Here is a 24,828-nt window from a genome sequence, read left to right as displayed (position 1 = left end):
GAACAACAAAATAAAAGACCGACTCCACCCTATATGATCTAGACCGACCCCGTCCTATATAGCATAGACCAATACCGTCCTATATATAATATATAGACCGTCCGAGGGAGCCTGCTTCTCGCGAAGTGAACTACACTGAGAGGCCCACTCAACTAGCTGTTGTCACTGCGTATTCAGCTACAAGCGAGGTATAGGCTAGGAAAAAACTTATGGTTAAATAGTGACGTCAATTTAAAACAGATCACCCCACTTTACATCAATTGATACATACATACATGAGGCTTCTATGCCTCAGATAAAGCTCCCTGTAGTGGCATAGATAGCGCACTTCACGCCTAAGGAAACGTAAGTCTGCTAGATTAACTTTATACTGGACAATTTACCGGTCCCGCTAAATGTTTGACAAAGACACACGTGTTCCAGACCCACTATATGTTGGACAAAGTCACAAGTGTAACGGGCGGCCCACCATATGCTGAACAAAGACGCAAGTGTACCGGGCCCACTGGATAAAGACACAAGTGTAACGGACCACTATATGCTGGACAAAGACACAATGGTACCGGGCTTAGTAGGGTAACGTGGGGCAGCGCGCCCCCCACTTTTTTTAAACTAAATTTTTGACGAAGTTTTAATTGATACGAGGTGGTTCTTTATTTTGTTTAAAGGTGCAACTAATGAGGAATGTGTGATGTGAATTAGACGCCTATAGAGTTATTCAATTTTTAATGAAACACTATTTTGTAAAAAGTGTCAAAATGGGCCCATTGCCCCACCCCTGGGGCAATGGTGCAGAGCAAGAAATGATTTATGAGCTTTAGGTTATTGTCCTTTCTCGGTTTACGTCCAGTTTTTTCAGCTTGTAAATTTAAATACAAGAATATTCTTTTCAATTCATCAAGACTGAATTCCGAATCCCAATGAATATTATGCGAGTATAGAATTTTACAGTTCCGGGAAAGTAAGAAAATGTGAAACGATTCACTTCGTGTTTTGTTAATAAAATCTACGGGCTTGCTGCGCATAATTTACCTCCACACGTGGAGACGAAAGGGCAATTTTTACTGCACTGTGTATAACTCTGATCAATCTAATCAAATGCACAATAGAAATCAGGCTTTAAACATTATTACTGCATTGTTGAGGATTTATTGAAAGCATTCCTATGTAGAGAACCTTACATGATACTAAATAAGCCAATTAAATGATACTGAATCCAAATTTTGAATTGAATAAGTTTGTCTGATTTTTTTCACGTATTACTATTAGTTTCACGAGAGAGAGAATGTTTAACTTCTCCATTCGATTTGGATTAAGCAACAAGTTATTAGTAGCTCATTGTCCTCGCCAAACTCAGTCCTCCAGAAGGTCACTTCACACATTTATTTTCATTCACACATTCAGAAGGTCATTTCAACACTCATTTCCAACAATTCTCCTACCTCCTGAAGACATCATTTCAGAAGTGAGGTATGCTTGTTCATTCGAGTATCTATGAAACAAAATTATACACTATATTTTTTCTCCCCAAACTCACAGGTGAATTCTTGGGTCACTCACACTTAATCCTCGTAATTTCGAAGATGTCAGACCAAGTTTATGCTTGACAAAGACGCAAATGTACCGGTACCGCTATATTATTGACAATGACCCAAGTGTTCCAGACCCGCTGTAAATTGGACAATGACCCAAGTGTTCCAGGCCCGCTATAAATTGGACAATGACCCAAGGGTTCCAGACCCACTGGATTAAGACACAAGTATGCCGGGCCACTATTTGCTGGGCAAATATACAAGTGTACTGGGCCCAGCATATGCTGGACAAATACGCAAGTGTACCAGGCCCACCGGATAAAGAAATAAGTGCATATCGAGCCCACCATATGCTGGACAAAGACACAAGTGTACCGGGCCCGCTATATGCTGGACAAAGACACAAGTCTACCGGGCCCACTTATGTTGGACAAAGACGCAAGTGTACCGGGCCCGCTATACGCTGGACAGAGGAAAAAATGGACCAGGCCCGCTATGTGATGGACAGAGACACAAATGTACCGGGGCTGACAGAAGACAAATATCGATATTCAAATGTATAATAAAATTTTTCCAAAACGACGCGAATGCCGCCGTATTGATGCCATGAGAAGCAGCGCCCTACATCCTGAGAGAGAACAACTGTTCGTCCGTGGAGTTCTGGTCCAAATGAAAACTCGCTCAGCATTTGAATGGTTTTTGTAAACGAGAGAATGAACTATTGAGTACTTAGGTGGTATTCTGATTGTTATAAACATTTCATAGCAAGTAATCAGGAAAACACATCATGTCAATAAAATATTAATATTGAAATTCACTAAACATTCCGAGAAGCCAATGAGTTTGACCTGCGCTATTCACTCCTCGTCTTAATTGCCTTAAAGGCCCAGATAGTACAGACACAGAAGAAGAATCCTCAATATAAAATTCCTAAACTCTGTCTGCCTCGACCATCAAGTTATTCATCAAGAAACGCTCAAATTCGTCATGATGGCATTTATTCACTCCGAAGCGTTGTCTTCTGTGGTCGTTTTAAAGTTTTTCTTCAACATGAAATCTAATCACTTTCCTACTTTTCGTACGACATCAAATACCTTTCAGTATCTCTCTTCTTTTTTTTTTGTGTGTGTGTTTTTTGTACTCCGCTGATCAACATGAAATTTATTCACTTTCCTACTTTTCTTAAACATCAAATACATTTCAGTATCTCTCTTCTTTTTGTCAGGTTTTTGCGTACTGCAGCTGAAAGCTCGAGCGGTAATTTTGCACGCTTCTGCAGGGCAATTAATTAGACGGCGAAGAATTAACTCTTCCATGTACGAGGACAATCCAGCCAGAACGCGCGCGTTTACATTAGAATGTCTTTACCGTCCATTTTATGACTCAACTTTAGAATCAGCGGATGCGAGACGAGGATCGGTTATATGGACTCCATTTGCCCGTATAGGAAGACAAGTGTGGAGCGTGTAGAAGCATTAGTTTCTTATGTACCTTGCCTATAAATGTTAGAAAGTGTATGATTAACGCATATCTTTGTCTTTTTGAAAATATAGTTTATAAATAGAATGAAAACTGTCATTTGTGGCTCCAACATATCTTTCTCTTCAACTGGAATAAAACTTCTCAGTATAACTATTTATTGCACGTTTTCTGGTTCCATTCATTTTCCCTCAGCAAATAGCTACCGAAAGACAGAAATGGTAATTCAGATTTGCGTTCTGAAAGCTATAATATTCAGTTTATATAACAATGTTATCGAAATCATCCAACAAAGAAGAAAATAATAATGTCAAAGCTCCCTCAGATAAATGTATACAACACACTAGGACAAGCCTTGATTTCTACACAACACACATACGTACATTCTTACCTTTGCTTGATTTCTACACAACATACATGTGTTTTTTTAATGCCTGCTTCTTGTAGATTTTTCAAATTTTAATTATCTTTTCGGGGCATTTTATTATAGGGAATTAGGCCACAATTACCTGCACTCGAACCATTTTGCACGCCCATCAAAGATCCTGCTATTTTACGAAAATTATGAAACCTTGCGACTTTTCGCCTCGAAATATTGCTGGTCGAAGGTAAACCGTCACCGTATGTTGTACATGCCGAATTACCACCTTAACATTTCTTCGTAATTTTAAAATGTAGATATCATCACATAAACTTCAACTGAATTTTAAAAAACAAAATTTACCTTTAAATGGAATTTTCACTAGGTATTATCTTGGAAAGATGTTTTGGTAATGAATTACATGAAAAACATTCAAACAAATACAAACCTCGAATGAAATTTTGCATACATTTTTACTCAAAACGAAAGTTCGATCATGAAGCTTCGCATTGAAAGCAAAATGAGCAGTATATAAATTAAAGAAAGTTCATGAGTTAATAAACTAGCAACATTTTCATGCGTGCGGTATTTCGTGACGGCGGCCCGAAAAAATTGTTTTCGAATGCGGTACGATTTCCATTTTTCTTTCGCCACTTTAATAAACAGCTTCTCAAATCTAACTATGAATAATTGTAGAAAGGTTGATCAACTTTACGTTAGGATGAAATGATGTCCGTTACGTTAGCATATTTTTATGACGAATCTCTTCAACTTTTGGGTTATGCATTTAGTCAGTTGGCATCCATGGACAAAATTTAGTTGCCAGTCTTCATTTCTACATTGTTCTTTTCTAATTTCAATGCTCTTTTTTAACGCTTCGTCATCCATTGTTGAACATTTAAAAATATTCTTGTGGAATTTTCAGGCTAACAAATAATATTTTATAAAATAAACTTTAGAAACTCTGCATCTTGTCATATCATCATATACGTAGATATTTAATATAAATACTCATTTATGTCAAAAGACTCATTCATAACTGTAGTCCTACTAGAAGCACAGCTAACTTTTGAGACGTGTTGGGAGTAACAAATTTTTGTCACTCATAACTGATAATATTCCTATTTGCAGCAGAGCTCTCTTATCATTTATAATGGGAGTAATTAAACGTGGCATGTGCTCGGATTGCAATTGCAGTCCATTACCTGCTCATTAAGCTTTTGTATTCGAACACAGATAAATATTGCGACAATTAACAAGAAATAACTCAATTCTTTTTGCGTGACCATCAATAACTCAATTCTTTTTGCTCAAACCATCATTCAATAAATTATCTTAACAATCATCATCATCACTAGTAAAATATATTAAAATCATCTAAAAGGCGAGGGAGTTTTTATATATACACTGATTACCTTGAAGATAATTAATGACATTCCTTTGTTTACAATAGAAACATTAAAGTAACTCAAGATCAACAACTACACACAGCAATCAGACACCTCCAAACACTGACATGACAGGACCTCATTACCACATTAGAAACACAAACAGATCCCAAAAAATTCTGGTCATCCCTAAAACGCATTATAGGCACCAACACCAAACAAGCTATCCCATTCCTCAAACACAACATACAACATGACACAACCGAACAAAAAGAACCCATCTCCTGCAAACACTGGCAAGACATATTCACTCAGGATGACACAGACAATGGAGAATTTGACATAGAGCACATTCACATCATACAAGACCACTTTAGGAACAACACACACCTAACGCACCCATATAATCACGGCGACCTCTCTCGACTCCACCCTGCAGACTTCCCACCTATCACCATTAGAGGATTACAACGTACACCAGGAACATTCAAACAGATAGCACCTTGTCCCAAAGGCCACACAACCCTCAAACCCAAACACCCACCCCAAAACATGATCCACTATCTACTATACATACTCAATCATGCGATATTAGCCGGTTATCTCCTGGATTCACAAAAACACGCCATCATGATCTCCCCCCCCTCCCAAACCCAACACATCACAGCAACAAGTCCAAAATTACAGGCCCATCTCACTACTAGACATCCACGGAAAACTTTTAGACAAAATACTCAACAATAGATTATACGAACACCTTTCCATTCACAACATACATAACACAAGACAACACGGTTTTAGGAAACATAGAAGGTCGCACACAGCACAAGCCACATTCCACGAAACACTTGCCATACACGTAGCAAAAAGACACTCCACTGACATAGTCCTCCGCGATGTGACCTAAGCCGTTGACAAGGTTTGGCACACCGGACTCCAGTACAAGATCTTCCAACTCAACCTCCATCCGCCCTTCGCCAAAACACTCTCAGACTACATTACAGACAGAACAGCATCCATAAGAATAGGTAATCAACTATGACCCCAACTACAACCCCACACGTGTCCCCCAAGGGGCTTGTCTCTCCCCCACACTATACAGCTTCCACACCCACGGCCTCCTACCAACACTACCCAACGCAGACTACGGAGCATTTGCAGATGACATAACACAAATAATCACCGTTACACACCCAATCAAAATCATCCATATCCTAACAGCTTACTGTACAAAACAAAGCTCTCCAAATTATCACAAACACATACTGGTCCGACTTCTCATCCTCCCAAACACTACACAAACAATGCGAAATTGTTGAGCGTCTTTTGGAAATTTTATTTCGGTTATTTACGGACGGATCACTTTGAACCTAGGTGCACATAACAGAAATATATGACGTTTTTGTTCATGTAAATTTTTCGAAAAAGTGAAAGAAAACGTGAAATTCTTAGAAAACGGCCAAAAAAGGAGGTACTGTAGAAATCTATCTCCTCCTAGGATTTTCAAGCTACAACATCGAGACGCATATCATTCGATACGTAAAATTCATATCTATCGATTAGTCGTAGCTTTTTTGAAATNAGGAGGATAAGTTTGTAATGTCATCACCCTCCCTCCATGTGGTGAGGAGGATAAGTTTGTAATGTCATCACCCTCCCTCCATGTGGTGAGGAGGATAAGTTTGTAATGTCATCACCCTCCCCCCATGTGGTGAGGAGGATAAGTTTGTAATGTCATCACCCTCCCTCCATGTGGTGAGGAGGATAAGTTTGCAATGTCATCACCCTCCCCCATGTGGTGAGGAGGATAAGTTTTTAGAAACTCGGAACGACGGTATTCTCAAAAAACTTTTCTTTTAGCGATCGCTAGTTCAACATTGATAACATTGAGCAGCGTTTGAATGTTGACATGAATTTGGACGACAATGTTGATATTTTTTTTTGTTTTAGAGCAATAAATAAAAATAAAAAATCAGTTGATTAATTATTGGTGTTGCTGATTTATTACTCATTATTATTACTTGATTCTGATATATAAGCCGGACAGTGCTATATAGTCGCGCATATGAACATATATGCCAATTGGAAGTTCTGATATCTATTATAACTTAAACAATCGCGACGATTTAACGTGAATTTTACCTTTTAAAAATTTGTTAGAAGTACGTCTCTTGATCTGTAACTGTTGTGGAGGTATTAACATTTTGGAGTGCGTAAACTTGAATATTTGGTGTACACGAAGGCTAATCAGCGTGAGTGGAATGCTACTGTATTAACTTATTCACTGAAAACTGTAACTAGGATACAAAGAAATAAATTAATTAGAATTAGAATAGTTTTTAAATGTCCCACTATCTAATATGTTACCGCCAATGTTTTCGGATGCTTGGACTGGGGAGAAATTACTAAGTCGCGTAAATGTCATGAAATAATTCGAACGATATTTTCACTCTTTAACGCAAGCCAAGGCGGTGCTCTCATTAACAGGCAAAAATCGCTATGCGTAGAAATCAATGCAATAACGAACAACAATCATGCGGTACAACAACAAGCATGCCAGTCACACTCAAATGTATCGCAGTGCACACTCCAAATCTGTACAATAACGAACAACAGTCATGCCACTCACACTTACATGAATCGTACTGCAGAGCTCATATAGATTCATATTTGGACAACGCGCAATATATCGTTTTGAACATTGATGACGCACGAGCGCAATGTTAATTTTTGGAATTCAACGAGCTTTATCTTAGCAACGTTAATTACCAATATTTTTTAAGCAGTCACAAGAAGGTTTTTTGTTTCTATCTTGGTATGTAGATAGCATGAGAACAAATACCCAATTTCAGATCAATAAACCCTATTCTATTTATTACGATAGGTAATTTCTATCATAAATTTACTAGTAAAATAAAAGTAATCTTATCCATGTGATCGATCGTTCTGTTGTCGATCGGACTCAAATGACTGACACATCCAGGACGATATTCTCCCTCATATTTTGTGAAATAAAAGCTTTGCAATTATAAAATAAATTGTTTCCATAAATTAATGTTAGCCGCATCAAATAATTTTATGCTCTTTGGGGTTATTATGCATTACTGATTCCTGAAAGGAGGCTAAGTAAAGCTTACGGAATAGATCCTTTCNGACCGGCGATATATGCTTGAAGTTTAGAAAAATGCGTGGTTTGTGCGAGGCGGTCAACTGCTCCTTAGATCACAAAAATTGATTCATTTTATAACCGATAACCTAGTACACATAATGTCTAAGTTATTCTGACAGCTTAGCAAATCCTCTTAAGAATTTATATTTCACTCATTGAGCTGTATAAATATCAAGTATTTTTACCAGTAACTGATTTATATATCAATATTACAAGTTTGTCCTCGCTGTTCGTAAGATAGAGTTTGCCCAACTTCATTCCATATTTGCGCAGCGGGCTGAGTTTGACGACAAAGAATTTTTATTCATATATTAGATTTGACAAGCGGGTCAAAAATTATTTATTCTAGTTCATTCAAGACGAATTTAAAAAATAAGTATTATTGTGATAATTAATTGTTCTGACTATAATCTGACGGAGAAATTTATTCGTAAGTAAACTCTAATCCTTCTTCCAGGTTAAAATCTGGTGCGCATAGCAATGTGTTCGGTAACAGACTTATTATTAGGATTCATCGCTAGGAAAAACATGTGTGAGAAATTACTTCAGAGCTTGCTATTTCAACGCGCACTTTAAAATATCTGGTAAGTTTGTGGAAATTAAAACTTTCAACTTTCACAATTGGTGTGAAGATTTTTAACAATGAAGTAAACGCAATTCAATATCAAAATTCCGCCAAAGCAACCGGCAAGAGCGTCACTAAATTTGTTATGTAAATGTTAATGTAATACTTCCTTCCACCGGATGTCGTCACTCTAACTAATGAATTAAAAATTCATTAGTTAGTCGTTTAAAAAAAACTAATGAATTGTCGCCAGCCTTAGCAATGATTATGGATCCTACTCTCAATTCCAGGTAAATTTCGAGTGATAGCAATCAACTTTCAAACAAAACTTCTTCGTTCGTGTGAGTTTTATCCAATATAACTCAGATCGTGTAAATCACTTAAGAAGGTACATCGCATATCCTCTCAACTTCAATTGATCCAACTGATCTGCTAAATATNCAATGTCAAGGTTCTTTGTTCTCGATATCAAAGTCTTGGGGAAGTGATATCAATAAAATGATGAGATCATTTATATTCTACGTAAAAATAGTAATAAGGGCTTATGTAATTGAATGTTTTTTTCTTTACCATTAACATCGATTATCATATTGTGCACAACGTCATAATAACAGCGAACGGATCACAAGAATGTTATTATGAATACTTTCAATATAACTCATTGCCATTGGAAAGAACAATGCTGAAAACTCCGAATTAAATATTCGTATTAAATCCGTGCAAAAACTGATATGTAGTGTTGCTTTTAGCTTCGCATTTGAACACAGTTTTCTACATTTTTGCAACGGTTTTCTACACCTACGGTTTTATATCCCTTGCAGGTATCTACCAGTTCTAGATGTAGATGAGACCTCCACGTGGCCCTGGGCGTAAACTGAGGCAGCTTCGTCACTCCTCGATTTAAATGTGGTATTCAAAAACAATTTAAAGTTCTTTGGAAAATAAACATCGCCAATTATAAAATTTTATTGCTGCGCCCAAAAATTATCTTAATAAACTTGTTTTTCATTGGTCGGGTTCCCGAATTGATAAATTATATTGTTTACCATAAAACATAGAAAATACGTTCGTTTTTTCTCCTTTATTTCATAGAAAACACTAAAATATTAAAGGTAAACTGGCGTAATTTTATTATCGGCCTTTCCCCAGGTAATGTGAAAGATTACAAGATTGTTTTCATAATGCAAATCTTAAAATGTTTTTTTCCAGCCTCGAGAAATCATTTAGGCAGTAGTATTTGTTGGATGTCTGACCTTAGATTCGAAAAATCCGGAAACTTTTTCATCTTGCCAATTTCTTTTGCATGGCCCGGTTGCATCGGTAAAAGCATCAGTTTAAAGAAGAACAATAATATTATTATTATTGCGCTTAGATGTTCTGGTGAAGTGATAATGTTCACGCTAGACACGTGATATTAAGGAACTTTTAGGAAGGTATTCTAGCAACTGTTTCATACGCTTCCTTCCTTGACTTCCAAAATATATGAACGAGTTTTAACTTATAGGATATCAACACCTAGCAATATGAAATTTGTTCTATCGCTGTTAGCACATTGCGTGATAACAAACAGAATACTTATATAGATGAGATTTGATCGAATCTTCATGCATATACTAGTCCATTTTTAGCGCATTTTCTCATTAATTTAAAAAAGGCGCTATTGTGCTCGCCATGTCTGTCCGTCTGTCTGTCTGTCTGCCCGTGCTCGCCATGTTCGTCCGTCTGTCTGTCTATCCGTCCGTGACTTCACGTTTTCGTCTACGAGAAAATGCGCTCTCTTGCACTCACTGCAGTGAGTACTGAGTTATAATTTTTTATCTCACAGGGTCACAGGCAGTGGGGTGACAAGGCCCATTTTAGGGTACTGTTGTCGACGTCGAAATATTCTAAAAATTCCAGTATAAAAAAATTTAGAGCGTCAAATATTGAGGGTGTGACCTTTGATTTCTATGTTGTACTCGTAGTTCTTAAGAAGCTTCGCATTGAAAGCAAAATGAGCAGTATATAAATTAAAGAAAGTTCATGAGTTTAAAAACTTGCAACATTTTCGCGTGTGCGATATTTCGTGACGGCGGACGGAATAAANATCTCACTGCTAGACATCCACGGAAAATTTTTAAACAAAATACTCAACAATAGATTATACGAACACCTTTCCATTCACAACATACATAACACAATACAACACGGTTTTAGGAAACATAGAGGGACGCACACAGCACAATCCACATTCCACGAAACACTAGCCACACATTTAGCACAAAGACACACCACTGAAACAGTGCTCCGCGATGTGACCAAAGCCGTTGACAAGGTTTGGCACACCGGACTCCAATACAATATCATCCAACTCAACCTCCATCCGCCCTTCGCCAAAACGCTCTCAGACTACATTACAGACAGAACAGCATCCATCAGAATAGGTAATCAACTATGACCCCAACTACAACCCCACACCTGTCCCCCAAGGGGCTTATCTCTCCCCCACACTATACAGCTTCTACACCCACTGCTTTCTGCCAACACTACCCAACGCAGACTACAGAGCATTTGCAGATGACATAACACAAATAATCACCGTTACACACCCAATCAAAATCATCCATATCCAAACTGCTTAATTACTGTACAAAACAAAGCTCTCCGAATTATCACAAACACATACTGGTCTGACTTCTCATCCTCCCAAACACTACACAAACAATGCGAAATTGTTGAGCGTCTTGTGGAAATTTTATTTCGGTTATTTACAGACGGATCACTTTGAACCTTGGTACACATAACAGAAATATAAGACGTTTTTGTTCATGTCAATTTTCAGAAAAAATGAAAGAAAACGTGAATATATTAGAAAACGGCCAAAAAAGGGGGTAATGTAGAAATCTATCTCCTCCTAGGATTTTCAAGCTACAACATCGAGACTCATATCATTCGATGCGTAAAGATCATATCTATCGATTGCTCGTAGCTTTTTTTTTGAAATTCGAATTTTTATGGGTGGGGGGGCATTTTTTTAAATTTTCCGATAAATTTGTCGGTAAATTTTTCGATTTTTCCTTTCCCCTCCCTTTTTTCAAAATATTTTAAAAACTAAAACGAAATTGAAAAAAAGCTACGACTTTTGGTACCGTTGGATTTGTCAGAATGTCAGCTTTAATTAAGATGAGACTAAAAACCAGAAAAGCCAAAACTCAAAATTTTTCGCCAGACGCTCCCCTTAAACATCGACCTTCACCATCAAGCACGCAAAACTTGGTCCATTGACATCTTAGAACATATGATCCCCAACTCTTCAACCAACTCACATTTCTCCCAGACGCCACAGCAAGGTAGCGCCGGTTATTCAAAAGCTCCAAATTACATTCACTATGTCTCGAACCTCTATTTCTGTAAAAATAACCACACAGCGGACCATGCTATAACCGTACGCAGTTGTTCCTATCGCGTTTGAGTGTAGCTGGTCCCATAACAACCTGCATCAGCCAATGCACTACCACGCCGACGGACTGACGCAACTCACTGAGAGTGACACACGGTAAAGACGAGACCGATGAACTATTGAAAGCCCAGCAACACCTGACAAAATTCACCTTCTCTTCTAAGTCTCGAGCGATTCCCCATCCTCCTCATCATCATCATCACCAGTATTACCACCTTTATCGTCACCATATAATCTCTCTGAAAATGAAAATGCATGTAAATACTACAAGCCCGAAAACATGTTTATTACTGTTTAACAGTGTTCAAATAATGAACACTCTGAACACTCCTAAACAATAACAATAATAATAATAATGATACTAATAATAATAATCAAAATAATAATAATAGTTTTTTACTGTTCAACAATGTTCAAATAATGTAGATAAAGAGCAACCATCTTCTCATCACCCACCCGCAAACCATCAAAAGCTCTGACGTATTCCCAACCCTAACTCCTCCCAACCCCAAACATACTTCACTCACCTACAACCCACCCAATCATGCGTAATGCCCCTCTCTAATCTCACACTGTCTTTCCCAGTCCTCCTTTCTCTTTCTGGCAACTCTGAGCCACCTCTTGTTCTCTTTCACTCTTTCTGGCCACTGTACAACAGCAACAAAAGTTTGCTTGTTAATTGGTTTAGTTTGGCTGGGCCGCAATGGTCATTCCTTTAGCCATAGTTAGAACACGGTTTTCCAACTATCTTTATTTGTGGGTTTGAACAACTGAACATAACTGAGAATGAGTTTAGCGGCGACTGTTGCGGAGACTTGGAAATAAGTTTCAGACTATTACAGTGACTCTTAAAATAAGTAAATGACAATAATAAATATCTATCTAGGAATTCAGTTGAACATGAATATTTAATTGATAAAAAATAGCAATTCAGAAATCTTACAATTTAAATGCCTTTAAAATTTTTCCACAATGACGCTTGGTGAATGTATCGCTATCTTAAGACCTAATATTCACTGTATACCCGTGTGGCTATTTACACGAGAACGTGTCGGGAACAACAACGGCACAAAACAAAACCAGACTAGTTTGGCTGATTTGGCTAAGGTCAAGTTCAACTAGTTCTAATGCAGAAATAAAATTTTTTTTTATTTCTGTTAACACGTTTAATCCTAAATCATGTATCATTTATTATGATGATGAATATTTCTTCGTACGACTCTTATTTACTTAACGCTCGAGATGAAGTTTAAGACTGGAAATAATTAATGGCATACATGATACTGAATTGAATTTATAAGCTCATTGTAATCGACTGAGTTTATTTTGATGGTTTTATCCATAAATTCTAAACTGTGCAACCCTGTAAAGTATATTGTTCTTGGTTACATGTCATTTTCCGCTCCACCATCATGCCATTCCGCTTCAGTTCAATACTTATACAACTCGTGAATAATATATCATTGTAAAATTCTGGAACATCAAAACTTTGGTATGATTAATTTGTGCGCACTTTTCTACCATGACTATTCTACTCAAATATTCAAAATACTCGAAAATCAGAGCGGAAGTAAACAGGAATGTTTATGCCGATGAAAAAGTCATGTGGATGTGTTACATGAAGTTTGTTGCTAGTGGTAACTAAATCTCAATAGTGAAACTCGTAGATTTATTTATTCTGGAATTAGTCATGAATTGCATAGGCTTTTATTCTCCGGCACTTACAGTATATAGCTGAATTAGCTTCCGTAACTGGATTTTTAAGCTCAAATTTATCATAATTATGCAATCAATGCAAAGCAAATGACGCCAGATCCCCGTGAAGGTTCAGATTAAGAAAATCAATACAGCCATGCAAGCTTATATGCTCAAAATGCTATATTTTCATCGAATGTTTTTTCACTATTCGGCCTGCAAATTATCTGGGATCAAAATACAATTTGGATCAAAATACTTAGAAACGAATAATGATCCAAAACCCTTAAGTTTCAAATATCAATGCTGAAACAAAATTACTTCTCTATCTATATTTATTTGTGGAGAAAAAAAATAGATACAAAAGAAATCACATAAAAAGGAATATTTACTTGATCGCTAATGTTCACAATGGACTGCCATTTGACATGCATCACTCACAGGGCGTATGTCAATAGAGAAAGTCGATGAAGCTCACCATCGATGCATAAAATATGTTCATGGCGCGACCAGGAAATTGGGTGCAGCACTTCCGGGAGATTTGGTAGCCTTTCCAATGCACGTTTTTTCTTCATTATGTTGTGGAGTTGTGCGGAGGTCGGGTGTCTTAAAACTGTTCTTATTTGGAGGTGCGTCTAGGAATTCGTGATCAAGTGTTAATCGTGTGGTTCAGAATTAGGGGGAAAATTTGATCAATGATTGAATTTTGTAATTGTAAATTAAAATTGCGTGAATTACATGCGTGACGGTGCTAATTGAGAATTGAATTTGTAATTTTGAACGAAATTTGACGCATTTCCAAAACTAAAACATGTATGAATTTTGATTTCCCGACTATATAATCAGTGATCTAGTGTTGTCCTACATATATTTATTTGATGATCTCGTGTTCCATCAACGGTGATCTCAATATGATGATATTCCACCTGTAATTTCGGCACCTCTTCTAAAAAAATAATCGATGATTTATCGTTTTCTGTTCCAACCAGTATAATAAACTTCACGCACGAACTCGTTGTATTAAAGTATTGAATTTAAATTCTGATCGCAATTATTATTCCACTTTTTTTTCAAGAGAACAAATGCATGAACATACAATGACGCTAATCATACCTGAATTTAACAAATGTCGTAATAATCTTCCACTACATATTTTTCCTACCTGTATTAAGGCAAACTCAGTTGGCGAATATTTGATACTAAACGGAGGTACCACCAAGAGGTATCAGATATTCGCCAGCAAGAGAGAATATCTAATCTAATCTAAGTAACTGTTTAGGGCCATGCAACAAAAGCATAAATTCTTCCAACTGTGAACTGAACTTCCATTCTTTTGTATTCCGTTTTGGTGAATATTATGGCAGTGTGTGAGGAAGCCCAATACGACGTTAGTTGAAATGAACTGTTTATATATGACTGAATTAAATGAATGAGCATAATTAAATTTGTGTGAAACATGATTATGAGTTCGGTAAATGTATCGCATTCCTTAGCGGAATTAGTTTTTTTACTACTAAAATATTATATATAAAATTATTTTTCCATGGTAACTCCATGTATGAATATACCAGTTAGTATTTCTTTAGTTATGCTGCAAACATGCAGTGACCGCCTAGATAGGCTTGTTCAATTACAAGACTTCAGAAAACATCTACTGATATACAAATGTAGCAGTCCTTGCTTAATTAACTGATACAAATCTAGCAGTCAATACTTTATTGACCGTTACGAACTTTACATTGAAGCTATTTACTGACGAACGAGCAATTTAAAGAACGAGCATAACTTATGCACTTCCAATTGATAAGTGATCGAATGGATTGTTGAAAACAAAATTGTATGTTGAACTTCTAGCATCGATTGAGCGCAATATTGCAGAAGCCTTGGGGCGGCGTGCGCGTGCAGTGCTATGAGAGTGGCGCTCTGAACGTTTATACTCGCCCAGGAATTTGTGTGTCGTTGGCAAAATAAAGAAAAAGCATGAAAATTTTTAATAAAACATGCTCTTTTGTGGGACATTTAGGACTCAGTTTGGCTCAGTTACGTCCTTTCTCTACTCGTGCTTGGGTAACAAAAGCTCGTCGTGGTTTTGTGATAGAGATAAACAATGTGGCAGTCATTTCTCTGTTTGAAATATCGGAAATACATTAGTGAAATATAACATCGGTATGAAGGTTCTGCAAATTTTCTGTTCAATGGTGTGGGATTATGGACCAATGTTCATGAAAAGAAAGTATGCATATGTTCTTATTAGTGGGTAGATAAATGGTATGGATCAATCAATGCATTAGGATTGACAAATAAAATTATTATAAAGGAAACAAACAGCATTTAGTGCAAATTATACTTAAACATGCGAATATCAAACGATGAGTGATGACAGATGGAGTTAGAGCAATATTGATGAATTGTATTGAAGTATTCCTTCAACACTGGAGAATCAAACAGCAAGATGAAACTGTATTTCATTAAAAAGTCCCTGATTGCAAACGAGTGTTCCTTCTGTAGGAACAGTCATCCAGAGTGCCAGTGATGGTTTCAGATGGACCAAAATGAAAGAAGTGTTTGCAAGTTAATTCTTAGCGCGTCTACAGACCGACGGAAGAATCATGGATAATATAATCAAAGAAACTCTGGTATTCAATTATGAGACCATTTTATGTTAACAATTTATTTCCTTGCAAAAAAGCATGCAGAAGAATTATTTTACAGGAATAAAAATTCCATAAAATTCTATTATCCAAATTATATTTTAGCTAAACTAGAATCAAGTGAAAATGTCGTTGATTCCTTTCAAACTTCTTGGTCAATTTTATGCGCGTCGGGCTGCGTTAGAAATATTTTTAAATAACAAATAACTGTGTTTGTTCTTAATTAGCCATTGTAGAATCTATTTATGACTAGCATCCGGCCGCCGATATCGCGCCCATAATCGCTGATAAGGATGAGGAGCAGCCATGCATGGCTTATCTTCATCGCCGCGCTGGGACTGGCATTCCTGGTCACCACCGTCATCCAAACAGAGACTGGGTGAGTCCATCCAAACAGAGACTGGGTGAGTCATCAGTGCAGAGACTGGGTGAGTCATCAGTGCAGAGACTGGGTGAGTCCATCAGTGCAGAGACTGGGTGAGTCCATCAGTGCAGAGACTGGGTGAGTCCATCAGTACAGAGACTGGGTGAGTCCATCAGTGCAGAGACTGGGTGAGTCAATCAGTGCAGAGACCGGGTGAGTCCATCAGTACAGAGACTGGGTAAGTCCATCCGTACAGAGACTGGGTGAGTCCATCAGTACAGAGACTGGGGAGTCCATCAGTGCAGAGACTGGGTGAGTCCATCCGTACAGAGACTGGGGAGTCCATTAGTGCAGAGACTGGGTGAGTCCATCACTGCAGAGACCGGGTGAGTTTATCCAAAGAGATACTGGATAAGTCCATCCATTCAGAGAATGAATGAGTCCATCCACACAGAGACTGGATGAATCCATACGTCCGGAAACTGGGTGAGTCCATCCGTGCAGAGACTGGGTGAGTCCATCCAGACAGAGACTGGGTGAGTTTATCCAAACATCAAACAGAGACTGGGTTAGTCTATCCAAACAGAGACTGACAGACTCCGGTAAAATATCAAGTCCATGAACATCTTTATCTCAGATTGAATGTAATTCTCACAAGACATGATCCGCCTTTTCAAAAATGAAATCTTTATCTAATTTATTTGTAGCGTGTTCTGTAAATTATCTCAGATAATCGCGTATAGAATAATAAGAATAGAAGCATTGAATAATTGGAGCAGGTAATGGCAGTAAATTCGCAGACTAATTACCGGCGATAGCAGGTGTAAAGAATATAATGAAGTATATGCAGCTAATTTTTAACATTTAACTCCCCAGATATTTGGTCCCCTCCCCACCTCTTCCCCAGAGGGTACACCGACCTCCCTCTCCACTGGCCGGTGAGTAGCATGTCGACCTTCCCAACCACTGAATAAATAAAGCAGGTCAGATGACCGGCTGCCCTGACACGCAAACATGAGTATTTGGAGAAGTGTTCGTGCAGTGTGAATCACCGAGTATAATATTCAATTATATAAGCACTTGCATTAATATCAGCCATATTGGGTCATTTTTCCGTGATTTAAAAATGTCGTTACCTCCAATTTCGAGATATCAAATCCCGTTATCACCAATCTCGTTGCGAATTCTCGAGCATAAATAAAATTTATGTGATGAACACTCGTACCAGTCCCACATGCAACATAAAACTCTAGTTTATCGTCCGTTCCAAAGTTTAAGGAAATTCCAAGTTTTATTTAATGAATGTTAAACTAATAAATTAAAAACAATCGTTATGCCTTGTTCCCTTTTCTGTGTTTCGCAATGACTCTTGATTCATAAATACAAAATAAATTTGGTCCCTGGAATGAATCGTTGAAATGCGACACGAATAAACGAGTAGGCGAATAAAAGTAGACGAATAGTAGACGAATAAAAGAAAGAAAAGTAGACAAGTAGACGAATAAAAGAGTACAGTAGGTCGACGAGTTGCATGCACGCACAACGTGTATCATTCAAATACAACTCAGACATAAAACATTCAAATTAAGGCAGTTGAAATGTCAAAATCGCGAAAGGGAATAATGAATTCAAAAAATACGAATGTTCATGGGGAGTTTTTTTTACTCGTATGTGTTGAATTAAAAGCTAAAAGTTTAGCGTTCAATCATGCGTAAATTTTGTTACTTATTATGCTACATTGAATTTTAATTCATGGCGTAAAAAGGCGAGTAATTGTACTGCGTTATTTTTTTCGAGCGATGATTAAAAATTCAAAATTCCAGCAAACGTTAAAAGTTCCTGTTTAAATTATTAAAACTTTTGGAGTTATTCACATTATAAAATAAATTTTAATGTTTCGGAAATCATGGAAATTTAAGAGACAACCATTTTTGTCAACTAATGCTGCCAGCTTTTGACACATTAGGGAGATTCATAGAATTTAACCCCTAAGCGAGCAGCTACCTTGCGAGTGCAAAATATTATATTTCATCCATACCGCATCGTTGAAATTTATTAATTAAAAAATCCTGACTGGTGACATCAGCTTTCAATTAGGCATAGCGCAGCCTGCTATTAAAGCCAATGTATTAGTCCAATTGGACGAATGTACTTAAAATGTAAACCGCCGTCGCCCTTATGAAAGGTAGCAGATATGTACAGCTAGACGCTAACGGGTTAAAACTCGTTATTTCCCAAGGTTTCCTTTTCCGATCAGAGGAGGTGTCCAACACTATTCATTATATGTTGGCTAACAAGGCAGCCCTGCTTGTTGCCTGCTGTACACTCGTCACTGCCCCCCCACAAAAAATAATAAAGGTGTTGCTCATCAAAATTTTGACCGGATGTTTTATACTTGCTATTGAATGGAATTTCAGATTATTAAAGCCCCTCCTTAATTTATTGAACACTCGTAACGACATGCTACAAAGCTGTTGCTGATCGCACCCTCTTCCCCATTTTGGCACGAGCAGCGCCCCCTGCTCCAATAACAACGCCCGGTCCCCCCAGCAGCTGGGAACAATTCTACGCCTTTTTGGAGGAGATACAGCCTTGCAAGAAGCTGGTAAGGCTGTAACCATACAAATAGTGATCGTGAGATTTTAGTGTGATGGTGAGATTTAGTGGTTAAAGACGGTGTAGTTGTGAGACTGAAAGGCCTCGTTGATGGAGGAACTATTTCTGAGGTCTTCAAAAAGGGAGTGAAAACGCCAATTTACGTAGCATGTCCAAGAGTCTAACCCCAAAATTACAGACCAGTCACCTTGACCTTACAGGTGAGTGGTCAAAGTGTTTGAGAGAGTAGTGGCCAGGTAGCTATAGCGGAGACGTAGTGTACTTGGACTCCGAAGAAGATTTTAACCAAGCCGACCATAGGGTGCTCTTCAAAAAAACTAAGGCGACAGCTAGGGGTTGGAGGAAGCCTGTTAGCATTTATCCACAACTTCCTTACGGACAGAGAACAAGCAGTCGAAATTGGAGACTCGAAATCGAAGGAAGCAAGGATGAGAAGCGGTGTGCCACAGGGCTCGGCGTTTGGCCCGTTCCGTTTCCTCATCAACATCACCGACATCGACTCAGTACTTACCCACTCATCTATATCGTCAGTTTTTTACGATACAGCAGTGGTGATGAGAATCACAGACAACCTGGCCTGCGAGAGGTTGCAAGATAACTTGTCGATAATCTACGATTGGGCCCTACTGAATATTATGCAATTCACCGGCTCCGAGTTTGAAGTAATTAAATACCGCTTTAGCGAATAGGCCGGGATGCTGCAGGGTTACTTGGCATCAGAGGGCACAGAAATCGGGGAGAAGCAACTTGTTTACAATGTCGGTGCGGTAAAGAATACTGAAGCAACGTTTGACTTCCACATCGCGGCAATAAATGCGAAAGGCAGAGAACAAATGGGGTGGTTCTGGTGGACATTTCGAACATGAGACGCGGAGGCATTGATTAAACTTATCATGGCCCGCAGTCTACCCATTCTTGAGTTCTGTTGTCACCTATGGACGTCTCTGCTAACGGGCGCGGTGTGGCAATTGGAGGCCGTTCAACATACGGACTCTCAATTACAGGGTCAGCGGGATGAGGGAACAGGACTGCTAGGACATGTTGTTTCTGGGACTGTACTCAACAGAGAGGAGACGAGAGATATATCATACTGTACACTTGGTAAATAATAACCAGACTGGCTCTAAACTTTGGAAGTCAGACCTTCAGGATAGCGACATATCACAACGAAAAGAGGGGCAGACCATGCAGGGTAACCCAATTAATCAACCGAGCTGGGACAGAATACAGACTCTGCAGCAGGGATCTCTCTCCGTAACAGTACCGATCGAGGCTGCTTAATGCCTTGCCGAATAAACTGCGAAGGTGGGAGTTCACCCTTGCGACATTGAAGAAACGACCGAATGCGTTTTTTAGCAAGATCCATGATCACCCGGTTATGCATCACTACCCTCGGAAAGTAGCAAGCTACAGTATTTTGCATCAGTTGGTTCAATTGAGGGCAAACGGTTTCCTCAAATGGTTGCATGCTTCAGCGTTACCTTCGTGCCCCGGTGGCGGGCGAGCTGCCCTTCGACGGTTTGGGGACGGAGGACGACGGTGGATATCCATCATCATGGGCGTGGATCAGTAAGTCTTATACTTGACATGAGGACTAACTGCTTTGTAAAATCTGTACCAACAGCTTGATGCTGTCTTATCTTGAACTTCATTGCGTGGTGGTTGTGCGGTAAGTGATAAGTCAGTGTGGGGACCTCGTTGACTGGCTCTGTACTTCTTAAGAAATAAACGGAAAAGTAACATCTTAGAAACAGAAGGTCGCCACACATAAAGAGCGTAGTAACAGCTTAGACACATATAGCTGCATATAAAAAGCGTTTCAATAGTTGTGAAGACAGCTGCAGTGAAATAAAATTACCCTGTGTTGAACAACAGTGAGTACTAAGATCATCCGAATGCTTGAATCACAAGTTAATCGGGAATTTGAAGCAAAGAAAATGGCAAAAATCACTAAATCTCTATGTAAGAAAAAGTTTCGTAGTCAAGCTCCATCGTCAGTTCGAAAATACTAGAATGTACATACATATGTGCAATCAATTAGTAAGAAAATTCACAGGCAGTCAGTGCAATCTAAATTTAATAATAAAATGTAAGTCTACTTTATATTATCCACTAACATGCAGACAGTCTTCCCTATTTACAATTTTTAGATAATTAGAGGTGAGTGCGGCGCTTGAAATAGGCTTCTATTTTAAATTTATGTGCATTTTAAAACTTGGCCTCCATAAACAGTGATTAAGACCTACGAAATTTTCTGTCCCTATATATTTTCAAACACTAGCCTCGTTTAATTGAAAGCCGCGCTCAGTTCTTCTATTCTCCAAAAAAATTAAATTGATAGGCCTGTCAGCCTATGACTCTTTTCAAATAAATACGTATTTTATTGGTCAATTTAGCTTTCAATGTCTACTTGTGAATTTTAGTTCACCAATTGATTGTATTTGCACTCTATGATTGCCGAACAGATTGATTGAGCTGGAATCCGAGAATATTCCTTTTAAAAAGATAAGTCAGATTTTAATGTCACTTTATTGTTTTTATATTCTTGATAAACAGCGAAGTGGCGGTTCAATAGCAGTAAAATAACAGAGTCGTAATAGGTCACAGTTTCTGTACAATAACAGTGCAACAACAGTGCAATAACAGCACCTATCAGTGCTCTAACTGCAGCCTTTTTGTTGTAACAGCTGAAGGTGGGAGGTCCGAGCGGCAGTTCCTCGGACGGCTCCAAATCTTTGTGTTTAGACGCCGGCTTTGAGCTCCAGCCTGGAGCCTGCACGGTTCTCTCCTTTGGCATCAACAACGAGTGGAGCTTCGATGACGCCATGGAGCGCCGCGGCTGCACGGTGAGGGGTTATGATGACGCCATGGAGCGTCGCGGCTGCACGGTGAGGGGCTATGATGCCATGGAGCGCCGCCAATTGATGCCAAATATCAAAGAAAAAATTACATAAAATTTTGCGATCCATGCAATTCAATTCCCAACCTACCCCGCTTCTCAGTTTTAACCCGCCGTTAGAAATTCTATTTTTTATTCGGGTGATATTTCGATATACAAAGTAATGAGAAATTATTGGTTACATATGAGCACAAATACTAGATTGAAAATCCCACGACGTGGCCCAGGTGTACGCGTTCGACCCGAGCATGGATGTGAAGGACCACACGCGCGGCCACAACATCCATTTCTACCAGTTGGGCGTCAGCAACATCCGCAAGAGGGTGATGTTCAACACATTGCAAGGCCAGGTGATAAAGTTTTCATGCAGAAATGAGGTTCTAATAGATGGAGGTTCTCGACAAGAACTCGATTGCGTTAGTCGTGTATGTGCGTTATGTCCATTGTGAATGAGCATAAAAAAATAATCATCGTCGTTAGGTATAACGTCTTGAAGGATTAACATGAATATCATTTGATTATCTTTGTAAATGCTCGTCGTCTTCGGATTTTTGTCGTTTGTCTCCTCAGTGAACATATGTCGCTTGAGTTCAGTCATGTTAAGAGCCTTTCGATCAGTAATCCATGTCGTATGCCTCTGAAGACGCTTCTTATAAACAGTGAGCTCTTATATTATTGCGTACTGTTCGAGAACTTTGACAAGCTCATAATCAATCCTCGAAAGAAATCATTAAATTTTTACAAGTTAATGTGATAAAAAACGTATGATCAGTAAATATTCTCAATCTTCTAATCAAATTGAAATATTGCAAATTCCCGAAGAAAAATGGAGAATTTCGTTCGAAAAAATGTAAAATGAACGAAAGAAACTGCGCCTTCATTCCTAGACTTGTCTTCGCGATGGAGAGACGCAAGTCAACGATACAATAAATTCAAATTATACGATTATAAAAACCAAATGTTTACATAGGATAAGATATTATGGAGATTATAAGTTAGAACGTCAAACGAATTGTAGCATGAAACTTCAAAGCCATCTTGTCATTTTAACCCACCTAGCATTGACGACAATTCTTCTCACTGTTCCAGCGTCCGAGCATGAGAAATAAAATGTTACTTAACAATTGTTAAGAAGACAAAAAAAACAGCATCAAAATGCTCCATTATATTAGGGAATACAAAGAAGAGCTAATAAGAAAATAGAAAAATGAATTATATGGTTTTGTTAGCATCTCAATACTGAAAACTAAATTTAAAAAAATTGTGAATATCGATAACTTACTCGACCGCGAATAACTCAAGAGTTGCTCCGAGGAGTCATTGTCGGTCTTTGCGTAGAAAAAGTTACAAGATTTATTTTTTCGATTATATAACAATCTATAAGTTCCGATGGTTATAATCGCGTAATACTTATTCAAATTTAAGCAGACATTTTAAAATTTGGATTTCTACTATTACAATCCCGTAACATTTCCTAAAATAATGTCTGCTATTTTTCAAATTCAGGATTTAATTGTTAGGACGGTTTTCAATTAACGCTTCTTAACTAGAAATCAGATATAAATCCAAGTTTCAAAATACCAAGCTTAATATATCCTCCAAACGTGCTCTCAGAAACTATTGAAAAGCCGGTACTTATATAACTGTCGCCTACCCCGACTTCGCGATGCATGCGGGTCAGACAGATGGCACACATTCGAACTGAAACAGCTTTCGAACTAGTACGACGTTCGAATTAGTTCGACATTCGAACTAGTACGACGTTCGAACTAATACGGCGTTCGAACTAGTACGACGTTCGAACTATAGCACGACGTTCGAACTAGCACGACGTTTGAACTAATACGACGTTCGAACTATTTCGACGTTCGAACTAGTACGGCGTTCGAACTAGTACAACGCTCGAACTAGTACGACGTTTGAACTAGTACGGCGTTGGAACTAGTACGTACGACGTTCGAACTAGTACGGCGTTCGAACTAGTATGACGTTCGAACTAGTATGACGTTCGAACTAGTACGACGTACTAGTGGGAGCACCTAGCGGTAAATTATTTAATGCTTCTACGATCTTACTAATGTATCAGTCAGTCTTTAGTTAACGTTGCTAGTGTGTATACGATGCGTATGTTAACAACCAATATCATTATAACCTGCCATTGCAAGAGAGAAGCATCGGTAATCCCGGCGAGAGAAGGAAAAAATTAATCGTTGTTGACAAACGGTAACGCGGAACTACCGCACTACCAGGGCCGCCCCAGAGCGGGCGTTGGGCTGGTTCGAGCCGGCAGTGTTCAGTGAGGGCTGCGTGTCCGCAGGACAGAGCACACCTGGGCAGGTTCTCAGAGGTTAAATAGTGCTGCTACGTGGCTTGCGATATCGTCTCTAATGCGGACATTTCTTCTCTATCGCTCCTCTGTTGCGTCTCTAAGTCGGCCCAAAAGCCGGCAACGATCAGCTCCATTTCATGCTCTAAATTTTAAGTGGGAAAAATCGACTCATATTAACATAACATAACATAACATAACATAATGATGTCGGCGCTGAAATGTAGGCCTGATGTGGCCTGTCGCCGATTCTTTTCCTTTTCGTGCCTTGTTCATAGATCTAAACTCGTATCATTTGATCGGATCTTTTCATGACTGGCGATAGTTTGAAGTAGCTACTAGAC

General features: G+C 38.5%; 1 protein-coding gene across 1 annotated transcript in view; it reads left to right on the top strand.

The window, feature by feature from the left end:
* The first annotated feature begins 16,332 nt into the window (after positions 1-16,332).
* Positions 16,333-24,828, top strand: part of LOC108669175 — a 12,093-nt gene continuing 3,597 nt past the window's right edge. The window contains exons 1-5 of the mRNA XM_018156473.2: positions 16,333-16,658; positions 17,520-17,581; positions 19,157-19,248; positions 21,947-22,105; positions 22,386-22,508. Coding sequence (XP_018011962.1) covers positions 16,573-16,658; positions 17,520-17,581; positions 19,157-19,248; positions 21,947-22,105; positions 22,386-22,508 — 522 coding nt within the window. The 5' untranslated portion in view covers positions 16,333-16,572. The remainder of the gene's footprint in view (positions 16,659-17,519; positions 17,582-19,156; positions 19,249-21,946; positions 22,106-22,385; positions 22,509-24,828) is intronic.

The sequence above is a fragment of the Hyalella azteca genome, unplaced genomic scaffold (assembly GCF_000764305.2).
Source record: "Hyalella azteca isolate HAZT.00-mixed unplaced genomic scaffold, Hazt_2.0.2 contig13469, whole genome shotgun sequence".
Classification (NCBI taxonomy): domain Eukaryota; kingdom Metazoa; phylum Arthropoda; class Malacostraca; order Amphipoda; family Hyalellidae; genus Hyalella; species Hyalella azteca.
This window is presented reverse-complemented; position numbering and strand designations above follow the sequence as displayed.